We start from the raw sequence: 21,264 nt of genomic DNA on the forward strand, positions 1-21,264 counted from the left end.
TGAGGTAGCCACTGTTTTTCCTTGCGTTTATGTGCGCAAGCGGGATTTGACGTTCACGAGCGCTATTCGTGTTTACTATGCGTCGTGTACGCATCAAATGATTGCGTGAATAGGAGCTGAGTTGTCATTCTGTGTGTTATGAGAATCACATGCAGTGTAAGGTATTAAAACGCTGTTTGCGTTGGAATCTATAAGTTCCGCGTCTGTGTTAGGAATAAGCATCCCGCCGTGCGGCTTTGCGATGTAACGTTTTTTTTTTTTTTGCTCCTCCTGTAAAGCTTTCTTCTTCGCGAGCTCGCAAGCGCACTGTGAAGCCAGCTTGCAGTTTCGCTGCTTTAGCAGAATATGACGACTGGTGGGGAGAGCAGTTTTGGATGTTAGTCAAAGTTATTATTATTATTATTATTATTATTATTATTATTATTATTATTATTATTATTATTATTATTATTATTATTATTATTATTATTATTATTATTATTATTATTATTATTATTATTATTATTATGTGATAGTGTAAGCGGCTCGTCTGGCCTAGACAGTGTTTAGTGGCGCGTTGGTATATGGGGATGCCGCGATGCTGTTTGTGGCAACCGTGTATGTGTGCGTCATTTAACCGGTCATGACTCTTGACAGAGACCGGAAGTAACTTTGCCAGACCGGAAGTTCGTCATTCTCAGGTGCCAGATGTCGCTATGCTATCGCATCACACGCGTAATTGAATTAAGCGTCCCCTAATTTATTAGTATTGTTGTTGTTCTTGCCGTCGTCGTCTGACCGACTGACTGAATGACTGGCGGTGTCTCCTGCCCAGGGTCCCTGCTCCGGCGTCACTCCGTGGAGCCCGAGCGGCGCCGTGGCTCTGTGCAGCAGCAGCGGTCACTGGACTCGCTCGACCACCACACGGCCCTCATCCACAGGCACCACCACGCCGCCACGGTCAGTGTGTTTCAATTCTGCCGCTCTACTCCGATTTACTCCGCAGCTCTCTTTGAATGGTGACAGCAGCGCCTGCCGGTGGCCAAGGCCTGTCAGCGCTTTGTTTCGCTGAAATTTGCAGAACTGTCTGCGGCTGCGCTGGTGTTCACTGCTTGTTGCCGTGTACATGCGGAGATTTGATTATTTGATTATTAACATTATCATTGAAGTCGTTGCGCGAGTTTGAACGTACTTCGCGGGCCGTTTACCGCCATTTTTGTTACACCGCTACGCGCCATGTTGTTTGTTCTTTTTTTTTTTTCGCGCTGTTCAGTGAGAGAAAGAACAACGGTTTCAGATTGCGTCACACTTTCGTGTTAGTGTGCCTGCTTACCTAGAAGCTTAGTAGTACGCCTGTTTTTTTTTGGCGCCACTACGCTAACAGCGAGTGTGGATGAGCGTCTACTATGCGAGAGCCGAAACGCGTGTCGTAAGTGCGGAACAGCGGAATGACTGGAATGCGTTCCTCTCGGCATGTGCTAATCGCCTGTCCGCGAAAAAACACTGTCCTCATTGGAGCTGCTAGAATGTGCAACAAGGGACAGGTTTGCAGCCGGGGGAAAAAAAGGAGGGGGTAAGGGGGGGGGGGGGGGGGGGGGCGTTATACAAGCGTTAAAAAATCGTGTTATGCGAAGCGTTCGTGTTACGAGCTCATGCCGCGACTTCCTTCGGGTAATGGCCGCCAGTAAAAAAACGTCGTGTCCCTCATTTCATGGTAGTTATTTTTCTTTCTTTCCGTGCTGCCTGCGCTCTCTATTTCATACCGGTTTGGTCATTTCTTTTTTTCTAGCAAGTTCATCTGATTACCTTCTCTGACTTGTCGGTGTAACGAATTGTTGTAATCAAATTATATTGATTTATCCATACTTAGTGTGCTACCTATAGAAGCACCCGTGTAAAGAAGCTGCCGCCAAACGAGGTTGACTAGTCCACTGCATCACTTTATTTGCCGACAAGACAGCACGATTCACGTTTACGGGTTCGCGGCGTCATGAAGCGTGATGTAAAGCAACTTCCGTGGTCAGGAAGGTATCCACACATGTTTTTGTTGTCCCCTTAAATTGTGTCAGCGCCGGTTCGATTATCAAAATGAGCACTGAACTAAGCGCCGCGCTCGTGCATGGACCTCTCTTCCCAACTTGAGAGCCAATGTTTTTGTTGTTGTTTTCGGGGGTGGTTGCGGCTGACTACGGAAGCCCGTTGATTGGGCGGACTGAGAGCACCAGTGAAGCTCGTCTGATCGTGGATTTCAAACTCATGGCGTGCGGTGTTCGTGAACATTGTTAAATGTTCTCGAGTTATAGTAATTTGGAATGCAGTGGATGGAGCCAAAGACGAGGGTGGCGAGGAGCCGATCTCGAGCTTCGGCGACGGCGATGAAGAAACTGAAAGGTCACACTCTAACGCACAATGAAGTAGTTTTCCCGAGTTATAGTTAGAAAAGTGAACTGAAAAATGCCGCTTTCGTGCTGGGCCGCAACCCCTGAGAATTGTGAAAAAGTTACGCATTTAGTCTAATGTTTACGGTATTTAAAAGTGTCCAGCTAAGAGCGATGCTACTAAACAATCAAAGTCAAAACGAGATTGTGTGGGCGCCAGTTCTTTTCCTCCCAGTCGTATCGTATAATTTGATGGCAGCAGAAAACCGAGCGCTAAACTTGCCATTTCAGCTTGGCCAATTTCAAATGAAATAATATCCAGCCCGCGAATTAGAGGCTTTGGTTGTTTTCGCATCTTTAACGGCAAAGCGAAGTTCGCACTTTGTTACGGTAGTTGTGATTGTTGCTACAAATTTCGCCCAGAAACGAGGTAGCAGTGGGCAATATAGCAATCTATACCAAGTGACAGTTTGCATAGGCCGAGTTAAGGGGGTGGAGGAGTTAGCGGAAGATGTCGCCTATCCTCCTGAGACCCGCGATGCATTTGAGTTCACAATTTTTTTTTCAGGCTTTCAGAAGCTTGTAGGAATACAAAGGTGAAAAATGAGAGATATTTTTTCAACAGCACTGATAGTTTCAGCTCAGCACAATGTCCAGTATATTGGACACCAGGAATCTAGCCGTACTTTTCCACCCAGTGGGCATGCCACAAATTACTTGAGATACAGCTGTGAAACTTGCGCGACTAAATACGGAGGTCACCATTGAGTTGGCCGTAATCAATCTAGCTTGGACAGCAATTTTTACCATATTCGGTCGAAGTCAAAATTTGGGGGTTGCCCACCTAAATTTGGAAGTCACCATTGAGTTGGCCCTACTCAGTTAGGTTGGACAGCAATTTTTGTCAAATTCGGCCGAAGTAAAATTTCAGGGGTTCAGTGGGCCAAATTTCGGCGGTGGCCAACCTAAATTTTGAGGTCACCATTGAGTTCGCCATACTCAAATTAAGTTGGACACCTATTTTGGTGAAATTCGGACGAAGTGAAATTTTGAAGGCCCGTTGGGCCAAATTTCGGGGGTGGCCCACATAAATTTGGAGTTCACCATTGAGGGACCGTCGTCATCGCTGATTTCGTCCGTGCATTTATCCTCATGTGTTACACTGAAGTTTGGATCAACGGTAGTGTCGTCGTCACTATCCGATAGGCCATTGTCCGACTTGTTGTCTTGTGCAATTCTTTTCAAAACTGTTTCGGCAGTCTCACCAGAAACGCGAGGCCTGCCAAATAGAAAAAAAAAAAGACATGATTTCGTGCCGGGCCGTTAAATACCAGCAGTATTCGTTTACTGCTATGACCAAAACCATCTCAAAAGCATGGTCAAAATAACCGGGTTGAGTCCCAGTGTCCAACGTATTGGACACGCGAACAATTAAAAGCAGAGAAAAGTGAAAGCGTATAGAGTGAAATTTCTGATATCTGCTTGTTTCCTATTCTATTTTTGTTAATATAAGACCAAATTTATGCCCTGAGAATTGGCAAATATGGCAGAAACAGTACTTAGTTCTCGGCAGGTGGCGTAGAACGCCGCGCCACTGAACGCTGCCATTGTCGAAGTGTTTTCGCGGGAAAGTGAGGAATTTAATTTCAAAAACGATGCACAGATGTCACCACCTTGTCCATTGTGTTGGGCAACCGGGTTTCATGAAGATGAATGCTTTGGTGTAGGAGGCTTTTTAGGCTTAATAATTAATGGACAATATATTGGACAAATTTCCATAGACGGGTCTCAGGAGGCTGTGGTAATGAAACCAGGAAAGGAACGCTGCATCGAGGCACCTTAAGACGGAGAGCAGCGCGGCGAGTGGCTGGAAGGATAATGAGGGGATCGCAGCTTGGGCAAAACGGCTTTCTCTGTACGGACAGTGGGAAGAAATCCTGGCCACATAATGTAGATCACGTGGAAAATAACGCCCATAATACTACCAACTCAGCTATCGCTTTTTAGATGACACTGAAGGTCATTAAATGGAATGCAGGCAGTAAATAGTTCTTATTGGTGGACTATTGAAGGGTTGGGCCGACTTCTTGATGTCTTCATTGTTCACTGTTCCAGCTAAATCCAGACTATCTGACAGTATCTGACAGACTACGGAGCGGTTCAGGCAGCCGAAAACACCGCAGGGAGTATCCTGAGGCTGGTTGCTACAACTGTCATTTCGGAAAAATGATCTCTAGGCCCCCAAAAAAATCGCCTCACTGAGGTTCGTTCGCACGAGGCTTGCCAAGAAAAGTTGCCTACCGCGCACTTCACTCGCGCACCACACCGCTATAACCAAGTTACTAATGACTTCAAAACTTAAAGCTGATTTCTTAACGTGACAAGTCGGAAAGCGCACTAGTGTCTTTGAATTAGTGTCTTATATCTATGGTCACCGGTTACCCATGCTGTGTGGGCGTGGTAACGAAATACCTGATGGGAAGAAACGGACGACTACAAAGAAACATGCAGCAGGTGACCGTGGTCTGTTAGGATGGCATAGTGAATACTTAAGAAGAGGGAAAGCAGTCGAGGGCGGGAAATGCTCGGGGGCTACAATTAAGTTTGATGAGATAGCATGGCAGGAGTTGTAGCTGGACAGCTGATATTGGTGATCTCTTGGAGAGCCTGTGTGCGGCAGTGGACTTTACCTCGCTGATGAAGACGATAGTTATGATGATTTATTTATTTATTTACAATACTGCAAGTCCCATCAGGGACCATAGCAGGTGATGATGATGATATCGCGAGTCCCGGTTGTCTTCAGAGCAGCAAACTGGAGGCGCGTAAAAAGGTTGCCTTTGAAGAAAAGAAGTTAAATTTCGCTCTGACGAAGTTGTCGAGATGTCCAAATATCGGCCTTATCGCGGTTATTTCCTCGTAGATTGCTCCGTTATAACAATAGCTCTGATGTAAACGCGAGTATACCGAAGATAGTTTTGCTCGAAGGTCACTCACGCGCTATCTGGGCGCACTGCACCCTGCCGAGCTCTGTCCTTCTTCCTTTTCGTCAATGTAAGTAGCGTTTATGCCGCCTGATGCACTGCCGTCGGTATTCACTGGGGATGCGCCTGGCCCTGGTTGGACTAGTCGTAGCAGGGAGGCGTGTGCGATAAGGAGCAACTGACGTCTTTATGTTCCCGCACCCCCTTTTCATTTTTTTTTAATTGCCGTCCTTCCATCTGCCAATTAGTGTAACGTGACGTTTTTACCTGACACGTCGTTGCTGCGTGCTCGCGCCATATGTTCTTATGTTTTCCAATCCAATAGACCACGAAGAAATTAGTAGGGGGTAAAAGGGATCAAGACTGAAGGAGGATCTGACTGCTGAAATGGCCGCCGCTGTGGCTCAGTGGTTATGGCGCTCGGCTGCTGACCCGAAATACGCGGGTTCGATCCCGGCCGCTGCGGTCGCATTTCGATGGCGGCGAAACGCTAGAGGCCCGTCGGAATGTTTTATACAAACGTGCAGCCATCTTTCTTCACTAGATATGCCTCTCAGGCGTCGTGACATCGCACAAAGTTTTGTCTTAAATCTGGTTCAAATGTTGCGCTATAATCGCATTCGCCCTCCCGCCCGTCTTGCTTTATTCTCCTTCTGGGTGGGCGCTTTCGATTCCAACGTTGTCGAAGCCTAACTCCCCTGTCCGCTCCCCATCGGGCCAACAGGCCTCATTGATTTGTGACAGTGCCCGATTGCGCTTGACTTTGACTGTACAGTCATCTGGAGAGAGAATGTAGGCCCTGGCTGCACGTGGGTGCACTGGCTGCTGTGTTCATTAGGCGGCACCTGCAGTCGCTTGTCTAATAACCTGACCCAATAGGACTCGACTGTGCTTTTGGATCTCTCGCGCCATTAGTCCTCTCCCGTATTATTCGTGCGTTTTTTCCCCCGACACTTGTGGCCGCTTTACGCTTCGGCGAGTGCTCGTTATGTGCCGCCCTCGTTCTTTTGCGCCTTTGTGCTTCTTGTGATACACGGCAGATGGAGCTGCGCTACCGCGCGGGAGCATGCCAACATTCATCGCCAAAGCGTGGCGTGTGGGTAGCGGCAGTAGGGGAGAGGGTGTCGGGAGGCATTTGAGCACGTGCTGAGAGAAAGAATTACGATCGCCGCCGAAGGGCCGTGCGCCAACCGGCGCCGCTCGTTTCTTCGCCTCGTAAACAAAAAACTAAAAGTGCAGCACCGGGCATTCTTCTCCAAGCGACGTCTGGATGGCGCGTTTCCTGTCCTCTGCAGGTGTCAGGAGAGAAATGCGGAAACGGGAAGAAAAAAAGAATACATTCCAGGGTGTTGGCGCTGAGTATATTCTTCCACATGGTCTGTGCGACTAATAATTTACGCATTGCCTTACGCCGTGCCTGTGAGGCATTTCGTTGCTTTTGTACCGCGAGCATCAGCTGATCTGGAAGTTACATGAATGCTGTAGGGCATTCCGTCGTCTTGTTTTTGAGGTATTGTTTTTGAGAGCCATGCAGTGTCGCTCAAAATTTGCATGGAACGAGTATATATCGACCGTTTATTTCCTAAGTAATTAATTTGTCAGGTTTTAGTGTTGGAGGGGTTGTGAAGTCCGCCGAAAGCCATCCAGACAGACTAAAGAATGTTGTCCTCTGCCCCCTTATTGAGCAAGTGGGCGGTCTTTTGATACTTTTGAAATTTCTTGCAGACAGCGAAGAAACTGGATCGCGTAGTTACTTGCTGCCAAACGCTTTTTTTTGTTTGTTTCTCGTTATGCATTTCTCGTCTAAAGCTTACGGAATGATTGTGAATCACTGCGATGTCTCAAAGCGGCTCTAAATTTTATTAGTCGTTGTGTCCATACCAACGCGTAGCATCCGTGGTCCAAGGTGGCTCTCCGTGTATCGATTGGAAAGCTTTCGCTGCACCGTCCACAGGCGTTATCGTCTCATCGGAGGCTGTTGTGACAAACGCACGCAGAGGGAGGCGGACTGATGTGAACGCGTGGTCTGACTGGAGAAGTGAGGCGTGTGCCGCATACTTCGTTCAAACCTTATTGGTTGAAAGCATATAGCAGACGCTGGAAGTTCGCTAGCGTTTGGGAATCCGTTGCCGCACATGTTAACGTACGTCTTAGTAAAGGGGATTGCTAGCTGCCATCACGCCGCCATTCAGCAAGCACCAATCTAGCCAGCGGGCCCGGTTTCCCACATTGGTAACTTCTCATTTTGAGCTTGTATCTGAGCCCTTTAGATCAAGTTAGAACCAACCCCGATGTCGTCTTCGACGTTAGATAAAGTATTCAGGGGTGGAATCCCCCAAGGCGGAGATAGCTTTATACATAGAACAAGTTAGCACTAAACCTGTGTACAGCAATTCGGGTACGAGGGAAAGCTCTACAGCTTACTAAAATCATTCGATTTCATTAGGACTGTGACAATCACTCTAGTGAACCAAGCATAAATAAGGTTGTTTGCCTTTTCCGCAAATATTAATGGCTAAAAAAAATCGCCTTCGTCCTCTCCCGGACGGAAGTTATAGTCTCTTTTTACGTTTCTTAGTTATCGGTACGGGGTACTGAAATTGCCAGGCTCAGATTGCACTGCCCTCGGCTCTTCGGCGTGCACCGTAACTTGACTACCACCTTTTTCATCTCGCCGTTACGGAAGACGCAGCCGCCGTCACTCTCCGGCCGAATCGACGTGTAGCCGCTTATCGTTGGTACACTCTGTTCCTGCAATAAGCGCTCCCGCAGCCCTTCCTCAAACAGCTGTGTTCGATTGGCCGCGGAAACCGTTATGCTGCGCTCGCTTGCTGCGGGAAATTTCCGGCCGCCAGCGTGAGCTTCTCTCTTTTACTTTTCCCTGTGCGCTAACGGGCTTGAAACTGGGCCAGCGCGTTTGGGAAAAAGATTGCGCCGCGCGCGCGTTCGCTGCGGGAATTGGCCGTGACCGCCGCCGACCGCGCGAGCTTTCTCCTCGCCACCGACTGTTTCTCCCGTGACGCGCGATTTCTTCGTCATTGTTTGCCTCTCCTGATTCGACCAACTTTTCCGCTCTCGTTTTCGTTGCGGTGAGAATGCTAGCTCTGTCGACTGCGTCCGCCGTATTAATGCGCACGCGCCGTAGAGACCAGGTCTTGTCATCCAACAAGCAGGACGAACTGCAGAGGTTCACTGAAGGCTCGGGAGAAGAGCCGTACAAGGAGTGAACTACGAGGCAGTGATCCAAGTGCATTGAGTGATGCCTTTGCCGTACTGTAGACGTGGTGGACGGCTGGCGGTAACGACGACGGCGAAGTTTTCGAGAAAAAGAGAAAAATCAAGAGCCCGGGCCTCGAGGCATTAAAGGGATACTGAGGCGGTTTTCGAATCAGCTAACCTTCTAGGGTTTTGAAGTAGTGTCATTGTTGATCACGTCTGTGAAATTATTTTTTCGATTTTGGCTAAAACAGTGGCGCAATCACCAGTTAAAAACACGATGTTTAAATTTCCCGCGCCCCGCGCGAGCGCAGGAGAGGGGAACAGCGGAAAGGGAAACCTCGTCCATGTCGGCCAGCGTGACGCCATGTTGAGGAGCCGGGGATGCTTCGGCGCACCCGAGCGCGCTTTCAGCGTGCGTTGTTTCTCGTGCTGCGTGCGTTGTTCCTCGTACTGCGTGCGTTGTGACGTACAAAGCGTGTCAGCCGACCTTGAGAATCAGATTCAACAGGTACTACTCTGCGTTCGTGTCCACGAACAACTACGGCCGCGACTGTGTCGTCTTCCACTGTTTTCCGCACGATCACAAGCTCGCAGCGCAACCGCTCGCTGCTGTGACGATTATTCACGTAACACCAGCGTCACAGCCTTAAAGAAACGCGCAGGTCTCCAGGATTTATGTCTCCGCCGTAAAATTGCACGACTATCACTTTTTCATAAACTTTATCATCATCCATCACTTCATAACGACTTTTTTTCTTTGCCTCCTTCCGCCGCGATCATCCCTTTAAAGTTAGACGTTTCACGTGCAGAACATTTATCTATGCGCATTCATTCTTACCACGCACAATATCTGACTGGAACACTCTGCCTTCATATATCGCAACCACCACTGATCCTGATAAATATTTTAAACTTATATCTTCAATAACTACTGCTTAACTCTTCGCATACATTGTTATTTTATTTGTTCATGGCTTCCTTTTTTGCAGGGTTTGTTACTAAAAAGATTCATTGTATTAGTGTTCTGTTTGTATAGTTTTAATCCAGCACTAATCTTCGTTCTTTGCCGCGCTGCCATTCTTTTGATTCTTTTGCTTACTTATATGTCATGCAAAGTGTCTTATTTGTGCTTTTTTTATTCTTTTGCTTGTCATCCAATGTGTCTTATTTGTGCTTTTGTTGTTTGTTTTATATTTGTGGTTTTTTTTTATTCTGTTCAATTGCCTGTGCCCCCCCCCCCCCCCCCCCCCCCCCCTATGTAATACCCTCTCGAGGGCCTTTAGGGGTATTCTGTATAAATAAAATAAATAAATAAATTCATGCCGACTAAAGCAAGCTTACTCTGCTCGAAACACTTTCGTAAGAGCGGCTACAGGCAGAGCTTGTCCTAGTGTGATCTCTGGAGATTTCTGCCGAAAAGGCGCGGCTGAACCATGACACAGTTCCATCGATTTCCTCGCGCATGAGAGGCGTGTCACCATTCCGAAGAAGCGCCTCTTTTAAAAATAGAAACATGCTCACTTAGCCCCTGAAGAAACCTTATAGAGGCTTAAGCATGTGTCGCTCTCCTCAGCTTAGGTGCGGCCAGATCACCTGAGACGTGCTCAGCAAGGCTCGGTTAGTGATTTTATACTCGGTTCGACGTGCCCAAGCAAGCAAGCAAGCAGAGCAAAGCACAATAAAGCAAAGCAAGCAAGCATCGAAGCTCTTCATATGCGGCATCTCGTTTAATCCTAGCTAAGCAATTAAAATGAAAGCGTTCGACGTTGATTTGGGATGCAAATTTATGAGAGAAATGAATGCCAACCGAGTTTTTGCAAAAAAAACACCGCAGCCTTACTCGGTTTCTTCATCAAGTTGTGGCAGCGGGCGAGTTGGAGCTAGCTTGGCTTTTAAACACACATATAGCTGGCAACTACTTCACTGAACCTAAACTGCAAATCTAGGAAGGGCGAACGTTTCCGAGGCAGCGATTAATATTTTCTGGCATCTGCTGAACGCGCCAGGAGTGAAGCAGCAGCCTTGTGCGCGTATTTGGCTTGGTTTCCAGCGCACCATGATTGCGTCGCTAATTTTGACACCAACTTTGTGCTCCTTCATCGTTTCCTTAAAATTCTTTCTTGCCCCAACCTGCAACGCCGGGTACTGAGAATAGGATTTCTTGTACACAGTGTTTTGGGCCTTTTCTTTAGGATGACGCTCTTCCGGGCGAGCCAGGAGGCGTCCGGTGGTGGTAATTGACTTGAGTATTGTTCGCACCCCTTCCTTTCCGAGAATACGAGCCGAGGTTGTGCTGGCACCTTTTACGCATGGTCTGCATCGCGTCTTTGAAGCTGGCGTATGCTTGTGCTAGGCATAGAATTTTTGCTTGTGTCTTTTTTGGTTTCAGGCGATACGTGGAATGAGCAAACTGTAGTATCCTTTTCTTCGGTGGTCAGTAAAAAAAAAAACAGTCGCCGTATTCGCTTTTACGACACGGAAAGCTGCGATCTGCACTCAACGCAGCGCCGGATCCCCGTCGGCAGCTTCTCCAGTCCTCAAAGTGACGTCACGATCTCTCTTGACCAATGACGGGCGGCGGCGCGCCGCGCGGCGTGCCCCGCGGCACAGGCCGCTTATTTCGGCTAAAAAAGGCAATTCGCGCTTGTTTTTGCCGTATTTGGATGCGATATTCCAGTATACAGCATGAAAAACTATAGCACGCCGCTGCCAGCCCGATTTTCAGAAAAAGTGCTTCAGTCTCCCTTTAACACGGTGGTTAACTTGAAAACTCGGCTGTTTAGTGCCGAGTTCAGTTTCTTAATCACTTTCTTAATCTTTAATCTTAATATTTAATCTTAATCACTTTCAGGAGGCGTACTTGTATCTTCTTTTAGGTCGCTGCTGATTGTGTCTGTGCCTGTTTCTTTTGAGGGTTCTCCATCAATGATGTACGGACAGAAGTGGCGGAGTGCGCAGGCATTCGCTGACTGTAGCCTCGGAATTCTATTCTTGGGCTTAGGAACTGCCTGATACACTCTGTTTCGTAATTCATCTTTTTTCAAAATTCTCGTCTAATGTGGAAGAGTGCAGTGGATGCGTCAATAAAATTTTATTTTAATTGAAAACTGCCAGCAGCAAGACGTAACTTAGCACCTTTGGCAGCGCACGGCGCGCACGTCGTAGAAGCGTTTGGCCCGAGGTTGACAAACGTAACAGGCGACCAAGGCTCTTGTGTATGAAAGGCAAATAGCTGCAAAGAGACACGCCAGCGCTCATGGAGTACGAGGAATGGAAATCCTTCGCTATTAGATTGGCCGATATGCAAACAGATGCGTCGAGTAAAAAATGAAAACTTGCCAAGGACCGCAACCAGAGGCAAAAGCCATTTCGTGAAGTTTAAGTCGCTGCAGACCTTGAGCGTGCAAGTATTCACTCGGATCTCGCTGCGGATACCGGTGTAAACCGAGGGACAGCTGGCATGCACCGGCCGCTCGCGTGCTTCGTCTGCATGATATGCCAGGTTGTTTTCGGTCTCGCTCGAGCCGTGGTAGCCGAGGAGCTTTTAAAGCTCTTAAGGATCTTCGAGCCAGTCTGATGACATTTAATGAATTTTTTTTTTTAGAAGAGGCTAATATTTAAGAAAGCTTTCTTGTTATCTTATGAGCCGTTTTTTTTTTTTCATTTTGATTTTTATAGGAAGCTGTTTCCCGCTGATGTTTTCCTGCTTGGCATCGGTTATTTGATGGAAACACGTGTGCGTGGATTCAGTACCATTTTTCTGCTGAAAAATTTGCGAAACTCATGTCTCTCCGTTTCATCTTCAGAATTTTTTTTTTTTGCCTTGGTGACGCGTTTCTTGTATTTTCGTTTCCTTTGCCGCAATTTTCAATTTGCTTTACTTGTGTAGCCCTTACTAAAATGGTCTATAGGCCTTCTGCAGACTTCTTATTAACTCTGTTGCCTTCCGACAAATATATCATTTTGTCTATTGATAGTCTTATCGGCTGTTTTTATACAAAAGTCTACTAAAAGTTCATAACCAGTAATCTATAGATTGTCGATCGACGGTCGTAAGATTTGTATTGTCTACAGGCTATCAGACTTTGACAAAAGTCTACGTATATAACCGTAAATCTACAGTTTGTCGATATACTCGGAGGGTTTCTATTGTCTGAAGACTTACCTGTAAGATTCGTCTATGAAAGTCTCCAGACTTCATTGACAAATGTCTGCGGGAATTTTTGTAAGGGCCTGCACGACACGCGATTAGTCCGGAAATGTATATGACGGGCGGCATCCTTTAGTAGCAGACAGACATAAATGCGCTGCTGTGTGGCTCTCTTTGCCGCACCCTTACTCCGGCACCTGATTGCGGTAGACTGTTTTAGCGCAGCCGGACAGCCTTAGGGCGGATACGGTAACGCGTTGCCGTTGCTACCAGCCAGGCTTGCCTGGCCACATTTGCCGTACGTTGCCAGTTACCGCGTTTACCGTACGGTGGGGCTAAAACTCTGCAAGGTTTCGGTGTAGCCATAAGAGGGTACTCCGGTACTTACTGTGTAAACCTTGTTCAGTGTACGAATAACTTCTGGCTAGTCGGTACGTATCGTGATATCACTTTCACTATGAACATGGAACTGACCTGCATATTTCCGTCCAGCCAGTGTTATAGTAGGATACAACTTCAAAAAAACAGCAGTTGCTAACACTGGGCTGCGGTCCGCGGCGTCCTGTATTACTCCGCTGGCCAATCGCAACTGTAAACGAAACCAGCTTTTTAATTTTTGACCATATCAAACAATCCATGTATCAAAATTCTAGAGCTCATAATTTTTTTTTTCTTGTGATAAACTTCTTGTTTACGTAACAAGAAGCGTTTAAGCAGCGGATTACTTTTTCGTCGTGGAGGAATTCTGTGCGCGGAGGCTGAATGTGGGCGGAGCTTCACTGCAGACTTAAGTTGTATCCGACTATAGACGATGTCATATTTAAGGTGGCAGCACGTTATTTTTTTGTTACAAAAAATATCTTAACGAAAAGGGATGAGCAGTCTCGATATGCTATGAGTGTCGGCAAGCATCGTCTTCGGGGCAGCCTTCTGAGGAAAGCAAATGCCTCGCCCTGGGCCTTCTTTCACCAGGCCTGGCCAGTTTTGAGCGAGAACTCGGCGCGGGCTTTCGAAATAAGAGAAAGGACAGCGGCAGTTTATCGTCGGTGCCGAGTGCCGACGCTTACGCATGCAGCTGCCTGCTGGGCGTGTTGACCACCTACGTGGTCTCATTCCCAGGTTGCTCGAGTCGCTGCCGGTACTGGCATTCGATTCCGCTCGCGTTCCTGGGAGCGGACAGTGTCATTTCACTCGAACCCAGGGCGGGGAGTCATTCGCCCGGCTGGAGGTTACGCGCGGACTACTTTACGCCGCAGCCCTGCCCAAACATTCTGCAACTTTTCTGTCTTCGTTGCGGGAAGGCTGTGTTGGGCCCTCGGGAGATGAGGGGAGGAGAAGGGCGTCTCTCAAGTTTTCCGGCTTACTAGCGGTTTGTGTACGCGCAATTTGGGTAACCATTCGCCTCTGCCTTATTGTGACGTACTGGAATCGGGCCGTCTCCCCGTTTTGTCGTAGAGTTACGGCAACGCCGTTCTTGGTCGCCACTCGACGTGGGCTCGGCTCCACAGCGCATGCATAGATGACGGCGTTGGTGGCTGCGCGCATGCTCACTAGAGCCATGCTCTAGTGCTGTGTCGCTGCTGGATTCGCAATCTGCCTTACAATTCACCTTTGCTTTAGCCTTTCGGTTGCTTGTGTGCGCCTGTCTTCCTGAAGGGTAAATCGTGTAACTACACGGCACTTTGTAATATATTCCGTAGGTCTAGCGGGAACTTGCGCCGTGCGCCTTCTCTGAACCGCCGCGAGAAGTGTTCTCATTCCCTCTGCGACGTTGTGACGTGGACCACGTATCTTAAATTCAGTGACAAGCGTTCGGCACTAGTGGTATAGATGCGAGTACTTTTGTCATGTCTGTTACTGCCACGGGAGAAGCTCCGGATAAGCGCTTTGCACGCGTGTGCCAAGAAAGTGTTTAGTATGCTGAAGGCATATCCTGTAATGCAAGCTGAGTTTTTTGTTGTTAAGGCCGCTCTCGTGACGTGCGCGTGCTACTAACGTAGCCAGCGGAGGTGCTGGTACTCCTTCCCCCTCTCCCTCTTTCTCAGAAAAAAAAAAGAGCACTGCGGGAGCAGGGAAACCGCGCGTTGCGGGCGCGTGAAAAGGCGTCCGGTATCGCACTTGGGTAACTGTGCCTGTAATTTACAGCGAAGCCCCCTCTCACCCATCGGGAGGCGTAAAGACATCTCTTCCATTAGCGTGTCTCCGTCGCTTATCTCGCGGGCTCTGGCGCCGCCGTCGCCGGCTCTGTGACCGGCCTCCCGACGACCAGGTCAGCCGCGCGAGCACAAGCTCAGTTCTTCCCGCCGCTGCTTCTATGTCTTTTCTCTAGGACCATGTTCCATCGGCGGCGGCTGTGACGACATGGGCGGTCGCAGCTTCTCGCCGATGGCCTTGAAAACAAAGTCTCGCCATCGCTGCCGCGCCGTCGCGTGCAGCTGGTGGTAGTGGCGGTGGCGAAACGGGATTCCTTCTCTCGCTAGCTGTTTCTGGAACTGATTTCTCACTCGACTTATTTTTTTTTCTTCTTTCGTCGTTGTTGCTGTGGTTACTTTGCTCTCGCTCTTATTACTTCTTGTGTGCTCAACGACGCGACGTGTAATTTGCGCCCTATACAACACGCCTTCACATACGGATAGTGTAGCTGCGCATGCCTGAGTGCCAACAGGTGGCCCGGCGTGAACAGCACGAAAAAGAAAAGAAGAAAGGTGATGGGGGTCTTGAAGGGCGGGGGAAGCAAGGTGTATCATTTTATCTTCAGCCTGTGTTTGTTCGCCAGCCAACTGCCTGGTATTTTATTTTTCTCACTTTTTGTCCTGGCACCATAAGCACTCGTTCCTGAAGTGGGGCATTCGACCTAAGCGAAAAATAAAAAAGGTGTATGCCCAGAGTGCGCGGTTTAATGCAACGCGGTCTGCAGTGGAAGAATGCTGGGCGTGCCCCTGTGGTTTCGCGTGGTGCTGAGAAGCGCCGGTGTCCGTCGACCCGGACACGCCTGTTGCAACGTCTGACGTAATCGTTGGTGACCTTGGAGAAGCCTTCGCGGAACAAGCGTGTTGTTTTTTGTGACTAGTTTATGCCGTAATAGGCGCGTGTTTTCGGAGCCTCACAGGCCAGAGAAACCTCGGCTTCGACTGTGCGTCGTCGCCTCGCCTCGCGGGAAGGCAAACTTAAAGCAAAAGGGGGGGGGGGGGGGGGGGGGGGAGCTTACGAGTCTCTCGTAACGGAAATGCGGCCGCCATGGACGGGACGCCGTCTTCTCTAAGTCATGTGCCCGTCGTCTCGCGCCGCGATCATTTTTCACGTCATCTCCCGGCCCAGCGGGAAAGTACGAGCGCCGCTGGTTTCCGCGAAATGCTACAACGGGAGCGTGCACTTTTTCATGGCTGTGTTTTGACAGGAGCCCCGCAAACTGGAATCTAATTAAGTAACAAGGAGCGACGTAGACTATCTGTGTTTCCTATAACGTTCGCCACCTCCGCTTTGGAAGCTTCAACCCCCTTGTGGTATACGCTTCTGAAATATTGCTATCATGTGGACGCGAAGGATATGATGAACGTCGTTCTTTTGTTTGTTTGTGTACGGTGACGAAGCGATGAAGTTTTATGCGCTGTTGTGACGTAACACTCCTCGCGCGAGTGCGAAGTTCCGCTTTCTGTTGAGCGAAAGGGAAGCAAAAGAAAACGGTTTTGCTGCTCGAGGCAAACGTTTGCCGATCACATTGGTGTAAAATACATGAAACAAAATTCAAATTATGGTTCTTGAATCCAAGTTGGCTGCAAGAAACCCTCACGATCTGCCAGTGTGAAGCGCTTATGGTGGGTCTCAGTAGCGTTTCTACGTAAAGGGCTTTCACGAAGTGCGGTGTCCTTAACCGCTTTTAACTGAGGACGAATGTCGTCCACGCGTGTTCTGCGTGCAGTGGTCCTGCTGAGGGGCATTGGGGCTCGTATCCGGCTTCTTGAGCTTGATCGGCGGATTCGGTCTTTCCCTGTTTCTCTGCAAGCGCCTTGGATGGGATGAGGACACGTATTCTATTTGCCTGTTGCTCCGCACGCGGTTGATTTGCACCTGCGGAATGGTTAGAGCGCATTAGGGCGACTTTTTTTTTTTTCATAAAGATTTCCTTCATCCTTGACTCCGGCTATCAGTCTGATGCATATCAAGGACGCACAGACAGAAAGAAGGTGCTATGAAACACCTGCTTGTGGCTTGCCGTTCTAAAGAAAGAAGTTCAGAGCGTTTGACTACTGCGAGGACAACAGAACATGCCACAATCTCGAGATACTATATAGACGGTGAACAGTGAAGCCGTGTACAGCCTTTCGTGAAACACCTAACCCGTGTAGTGGGGGCTCTCTTGCTCCCGTTGAAGCCCTATATGGTCTAGACGGGCGGGGAAGAGGGTTCCTCCCAGATTCTCGATGTTTGGAGTGCTCGTGATACAGAATGGGCGGCACTGCATGGCCCAGAAACAAACCCAGTGCCCTGTGTATTTTTGAGGAAGGCTGTACACGTCTCGCCTTTCGTGATGCGTGCGGGTTTTTCGGCATAAAGTAGTGAACCAAATGATATGGAGGCAAACATATGACTCCTGATAATGCATGACAGAAAAAATGGAACCACATACAAGCATTTATTTATTTATTTATTTATTTAGAAATACAGTCAATCACATACAAAACACACAAGTCAGGCAATATTTGAAAGAATGTTTAACAGCAAGAACAGTAATTTCTAAACGAAATAAAAATGTCGTAAGAAATAAACGAAGAAAGCATATGTTTAGTGTACATTAATAACCATAATGAAGCGTTCTTAGATAACAAAATACAAAATAATGACTCAAGAAACTGCTGGTACATATAAATAAAACGTTACAGTGAAAACACATCCCAATAAAAACACATAAAGTGTACATAACAACGAAAGAAGGATTTAGTACAATTTCGATGTCATTAATGTATACTAATGAGAAATGTGTAGGACATATCATTGAAGAATTTATGTGCAAAAAAATTCTCCACTAGCTTAACAAATTCATCGAGTGTTGAACTGTGCGCAACTGATGGTTTCAAGCTGTTGCTCACCCTAATGGCACAGGGAAAAAAATGTGTTTGAAACGGTCACAATGGCATGAAAGTTCTTTTAAAATCTAAGAATGTTTATGACATGTGAGTCCTGTACCTGCGATGTTGATGTACTTTGATGTGTCTATATTAAAGTGGTGATGCACGAGTTGGTAGAAAAGTTGGTCTAGTTGATGCTAAGTACGTGGTTGTGACATTGTTACTAGCGGGGGAAAAAAAAAAAAGACGCATTGAAGCGCGAAAAAGGGAACCGACGGAACACACGCCGGTTTCCTTTTTTTTCACGCTAGTTACAATGTCGCAACCGGAAACGTACAAGCAGCACAGTTCTCCCCCGTCACTGTGTGTAGCCACGCGACGCCAGGTGGGCCGGGTGAGGCGGGCCCTGTGTGTTCTCCTATGCGGCACATTCGGCGCATCTGCGGCTGGAGACAGCCTTTCTCCTCCTGCACATTCCAGCGAGGAAAAAGCAAGCGGGTGGGGGCAGTAATTTTGCTTGGCCATATCTGCTTGCCTTGTCTGCCAATAAAGTGAGGTGAAAGTTAGCGCCTGTCACGGGTCCTCCTTCGGTTTCAGTGTTTGCTTTGCCACCCCACCTGCAATTTCTTTCGATGATTACGAAACGCGGCTGCGAGTTCTGCTGCCTCGCCACCGGGTCCTCCGTCGTCTAAGGAGATGTGCGATTTGCAGTGTTCAACCGCCGTTCAGTTGCCAAGCAATCGTCGTTACGAGAGCAGCATTGGCTACCAGCTGTGCCCATTACGGGGTGTTCATATTACATAATGGATAGATGGTACCGGGTGTTGCACTGACGTTGCCTTTTATTTCCACCCCTAAAGGTGTCACAAAGGCATTTCTCTCTGCGCGTGAACAGATACGAAGCTGGGTAGACGGATGTTTATCATGCGAGAACAACAATAAAAAAATGTGTTCACGGAAAGGAAGAACACCGCCCGTGTGTCGATAAGCCAGTGCCGTGCCTATCAGGCAACGGCATTTGCCTGGCTCTCTCTCACTTGGAAGAGAACAAACTGCAGCGTTCTCAGGAAAATTTTTCTCGGAGCCCGTTGCTTATCGTCAGCCCTACGCGAACGCGGTGAAAAGGACGTTGGCAGGGCAGCTGCGGCTGGGCTACTGCTGGCTCTTTTCCCAAACATTATTTCCTTCCATTTGCTATCATTGTTTGCCGTCCTCATATCGATAATTCCGCAAATGTGTTGTTCTGTTGCGTCACTTCACGCGTCTTATCTTCGTCGACGACTTTTTTTTTTATTGGCACAATAGCTACTGGATAAAATATCGACGAGCTTGTGAGTATCGCAAGACCTTTGGCCATCAGCCGCGTTTTGTTTTGTGAGGTTTTGTTGGCCGAACTGGCGCACGTGTGACGGACGAGAACTCCATGAGCATGCAGAGGGAGAATCATGGAGAGCGGAAAGTTTTTTTTTCCATCGCTTAAGAATTTAGCCTCGCTCTAACGTGCCTAACGAAAGCTTCCTGGTCTGCGCCGGCACGTGTAGTCGGCAGACCAAGCCAGTCCGCCCACGAGAACGGAGTTGTGCTAGCCATGTTCCAATCCAACTGGTACTAGCAGCTGCTGGCGTTTCTTAGCGCGTTCCTCGCGCGCGGTCTCTTCCCTTCGTCGTGCGGCACATAAGCGATTCGTCCTCGCGTGAGGCTACGCGAGCGTCGCCTTTTTCTTCTTCTCCGGGGCGGCTGACGTCGTTCGGCGAGCGGGTTGCGCGACTGCGAGGAGAGGGTCGCCCTTTCTCCCCTCGACCGTCTCTCCTCCCCCGCACGACGCTGCTACCCGGGTGCCGCTGCGTCTGGCGAGAGAAGGGCCCTGGGCGTCGTTGCATCCGACGACACCGGCGAGACCGGCCGCCGTTACGGGCTCGGCATCGGAGCACCCACGCTGTTGTCGCCTCGCTGGCCGGCGGACATCGTTCTGGGATACCGCGACCTGCCAGGGGTGCCGATCGTCTCCTCCCGTTCGTCAACGCTGGAGTCTCCTCTGCGCAGGAGAGAGGGGGAGATTTACTGCTGCTGCCGACAACGTGACAGGCGACGCGGGTAGCGTGGGCCCCTTCTCGCTGCTGTCCGGGCGAGACTGCTTGTCGCGGGGTGACGTCGCTGGTGTCAGGGGTGTCCGTCGGCGCCGAAAGTGACGCGAAAATTGGTGCCTTTCGCCGCCCACGCCAACGAAGAAGCCACTCGTCGGAGATCTCCTCATTCGAAACAGCCCGTGGCACCACTGCAGCGGTGCCTGAAGACACATTCGTCCTGATAGTGCCTCGCGATGTGATATCGTCCGTGTGTCGTCCAGTCGGATACTCGTCTTCAATCTAAAGTGGAGCGCGCTGTCCAAGCCCGTCTTATCAAAAGTTCCGCAGTGTCAAGTTGACGCTGGAGCAGACGTCGTCTGCCCGACTGCTTACGTCGTCGTCTGGGAGCGCAGCATAGCCACGCGAAAGTGTGAACCTAGGACGTGCGGCAGCTACAGACTGCGACTGTGGCGATTTTTTTTTTCGTCCCTTGGCTCGCAGTTCTGCCGAAGTGTTCAGACAGACAGCGGCGGGTTTTCACACGCCAGCGCTTTCTGACGCCGTAATCGTTTCACCAGCGCCGAGGGATGTTTTGCGGGAAGCGGTCCGTGTAGCAGCAGCAGCAGCAGCTTTGGAGCGGAAGGGCGCGCCGTTTATGACGCTCACGTGAATGGAGCAGGTGTTCGGTGTGTGAGGCACCGCAGCTGGTTGGCTCAGGCGCCGAAGCTCGCGCCCTGTTTCATCCGCTGAGCGTAATCGTCGTTTGAATGACAGCCGGCTTTGTTGCCCTTGACGCACTGCGGCCCAGCGGCGATCCCCGGCTCACCACCTTGAAACATTGTTTGCTTTGGAGTACTGGCTGCGAAACCACCGGTGAGAGGGGTTCGCAGCAAGTCGATCTGACTGGCTTTCGTCACCGCGACGGTTAAACGAGACCAGCTGCAGTTTGGACCAGCTGTTCTGCCCTGGTAACGTGCCGGGTTTTGTTTTCATCTGAAAATAGACATCAGTGCTTTACATTTCCGGCATCCTTTTACGCAAAACTCGATCCAAGATAGGTCGAAGCACGGCGTCTGTATTCAGTCGTGTTTGTGTGTGCGCCGGGTGCATCTTCCGATCGTGTTCGCGGCCGCGTGGTCCAATTCGTTAGCGAAGCTCGCTGACTGCCGAGGCGACGCCAGCGTGTGATTGGTGCCCTTTGGCTCCCGGGGACGTGCCAATTCGATTCTATCACCTTTCCTTTCCCCCGCGTCGACGTGCACCTCTGCCAAGTGTGCGATCGGTTTCCCGTGGACGTGTCATCGAATGAGAACCGTCCGTCTTCATGCAGCGTTGCCGTTGTCGCCATTGGCGGTGGTGTGCGCGTGTGTGTCTGTGAAGTGTGTGGAGTTATATTCCCCTATGCAGCGACGTGCCTTCTCT

General features: G+C 49.2%; 1 protein-coding gene across 8 annotated transcripts in view; it reads left to right on the plus strand.

Annotated features, from left to right (window-relative positions):
* LOC149341823 (5'-AMP-activated protein kinase subunit gamma-1-like) overlaps positions 1-21,264 on the plus strand; it is a 282,152-nt gene that overhangs the window by 201,725 nt on the left and 59,163 nt on the right. For all 8 annotated transcript variants that reach the window (XM_089544044.1, XM_089544046.1, XM_089544051.1 and 5 more), the window contains one exon: positions 815-939. In XM_089544044.1, the coding sequence (XP_089400170.1) occupies positions 815-939 (125 nt within the window). The remainder of the gene's footprint in view (positions 1-814; positions 940-21,264) is intronic.

The sequence above is a fragment of the Amblyomma mixtum genome, chromosome 5 (genome assembly GCF_055824585.1).
Source record: "Amblyomma mixtum isolate Tamu chromosome 5, ASM5582458v1, whole genome shotgun sequence".
Lineage (NCBI taxonomy): Eukaryota > Metazoa > Arthropoda > Arachnida > Ixodida > Ixodidae > Amblyomma > Amblyomma mixtum.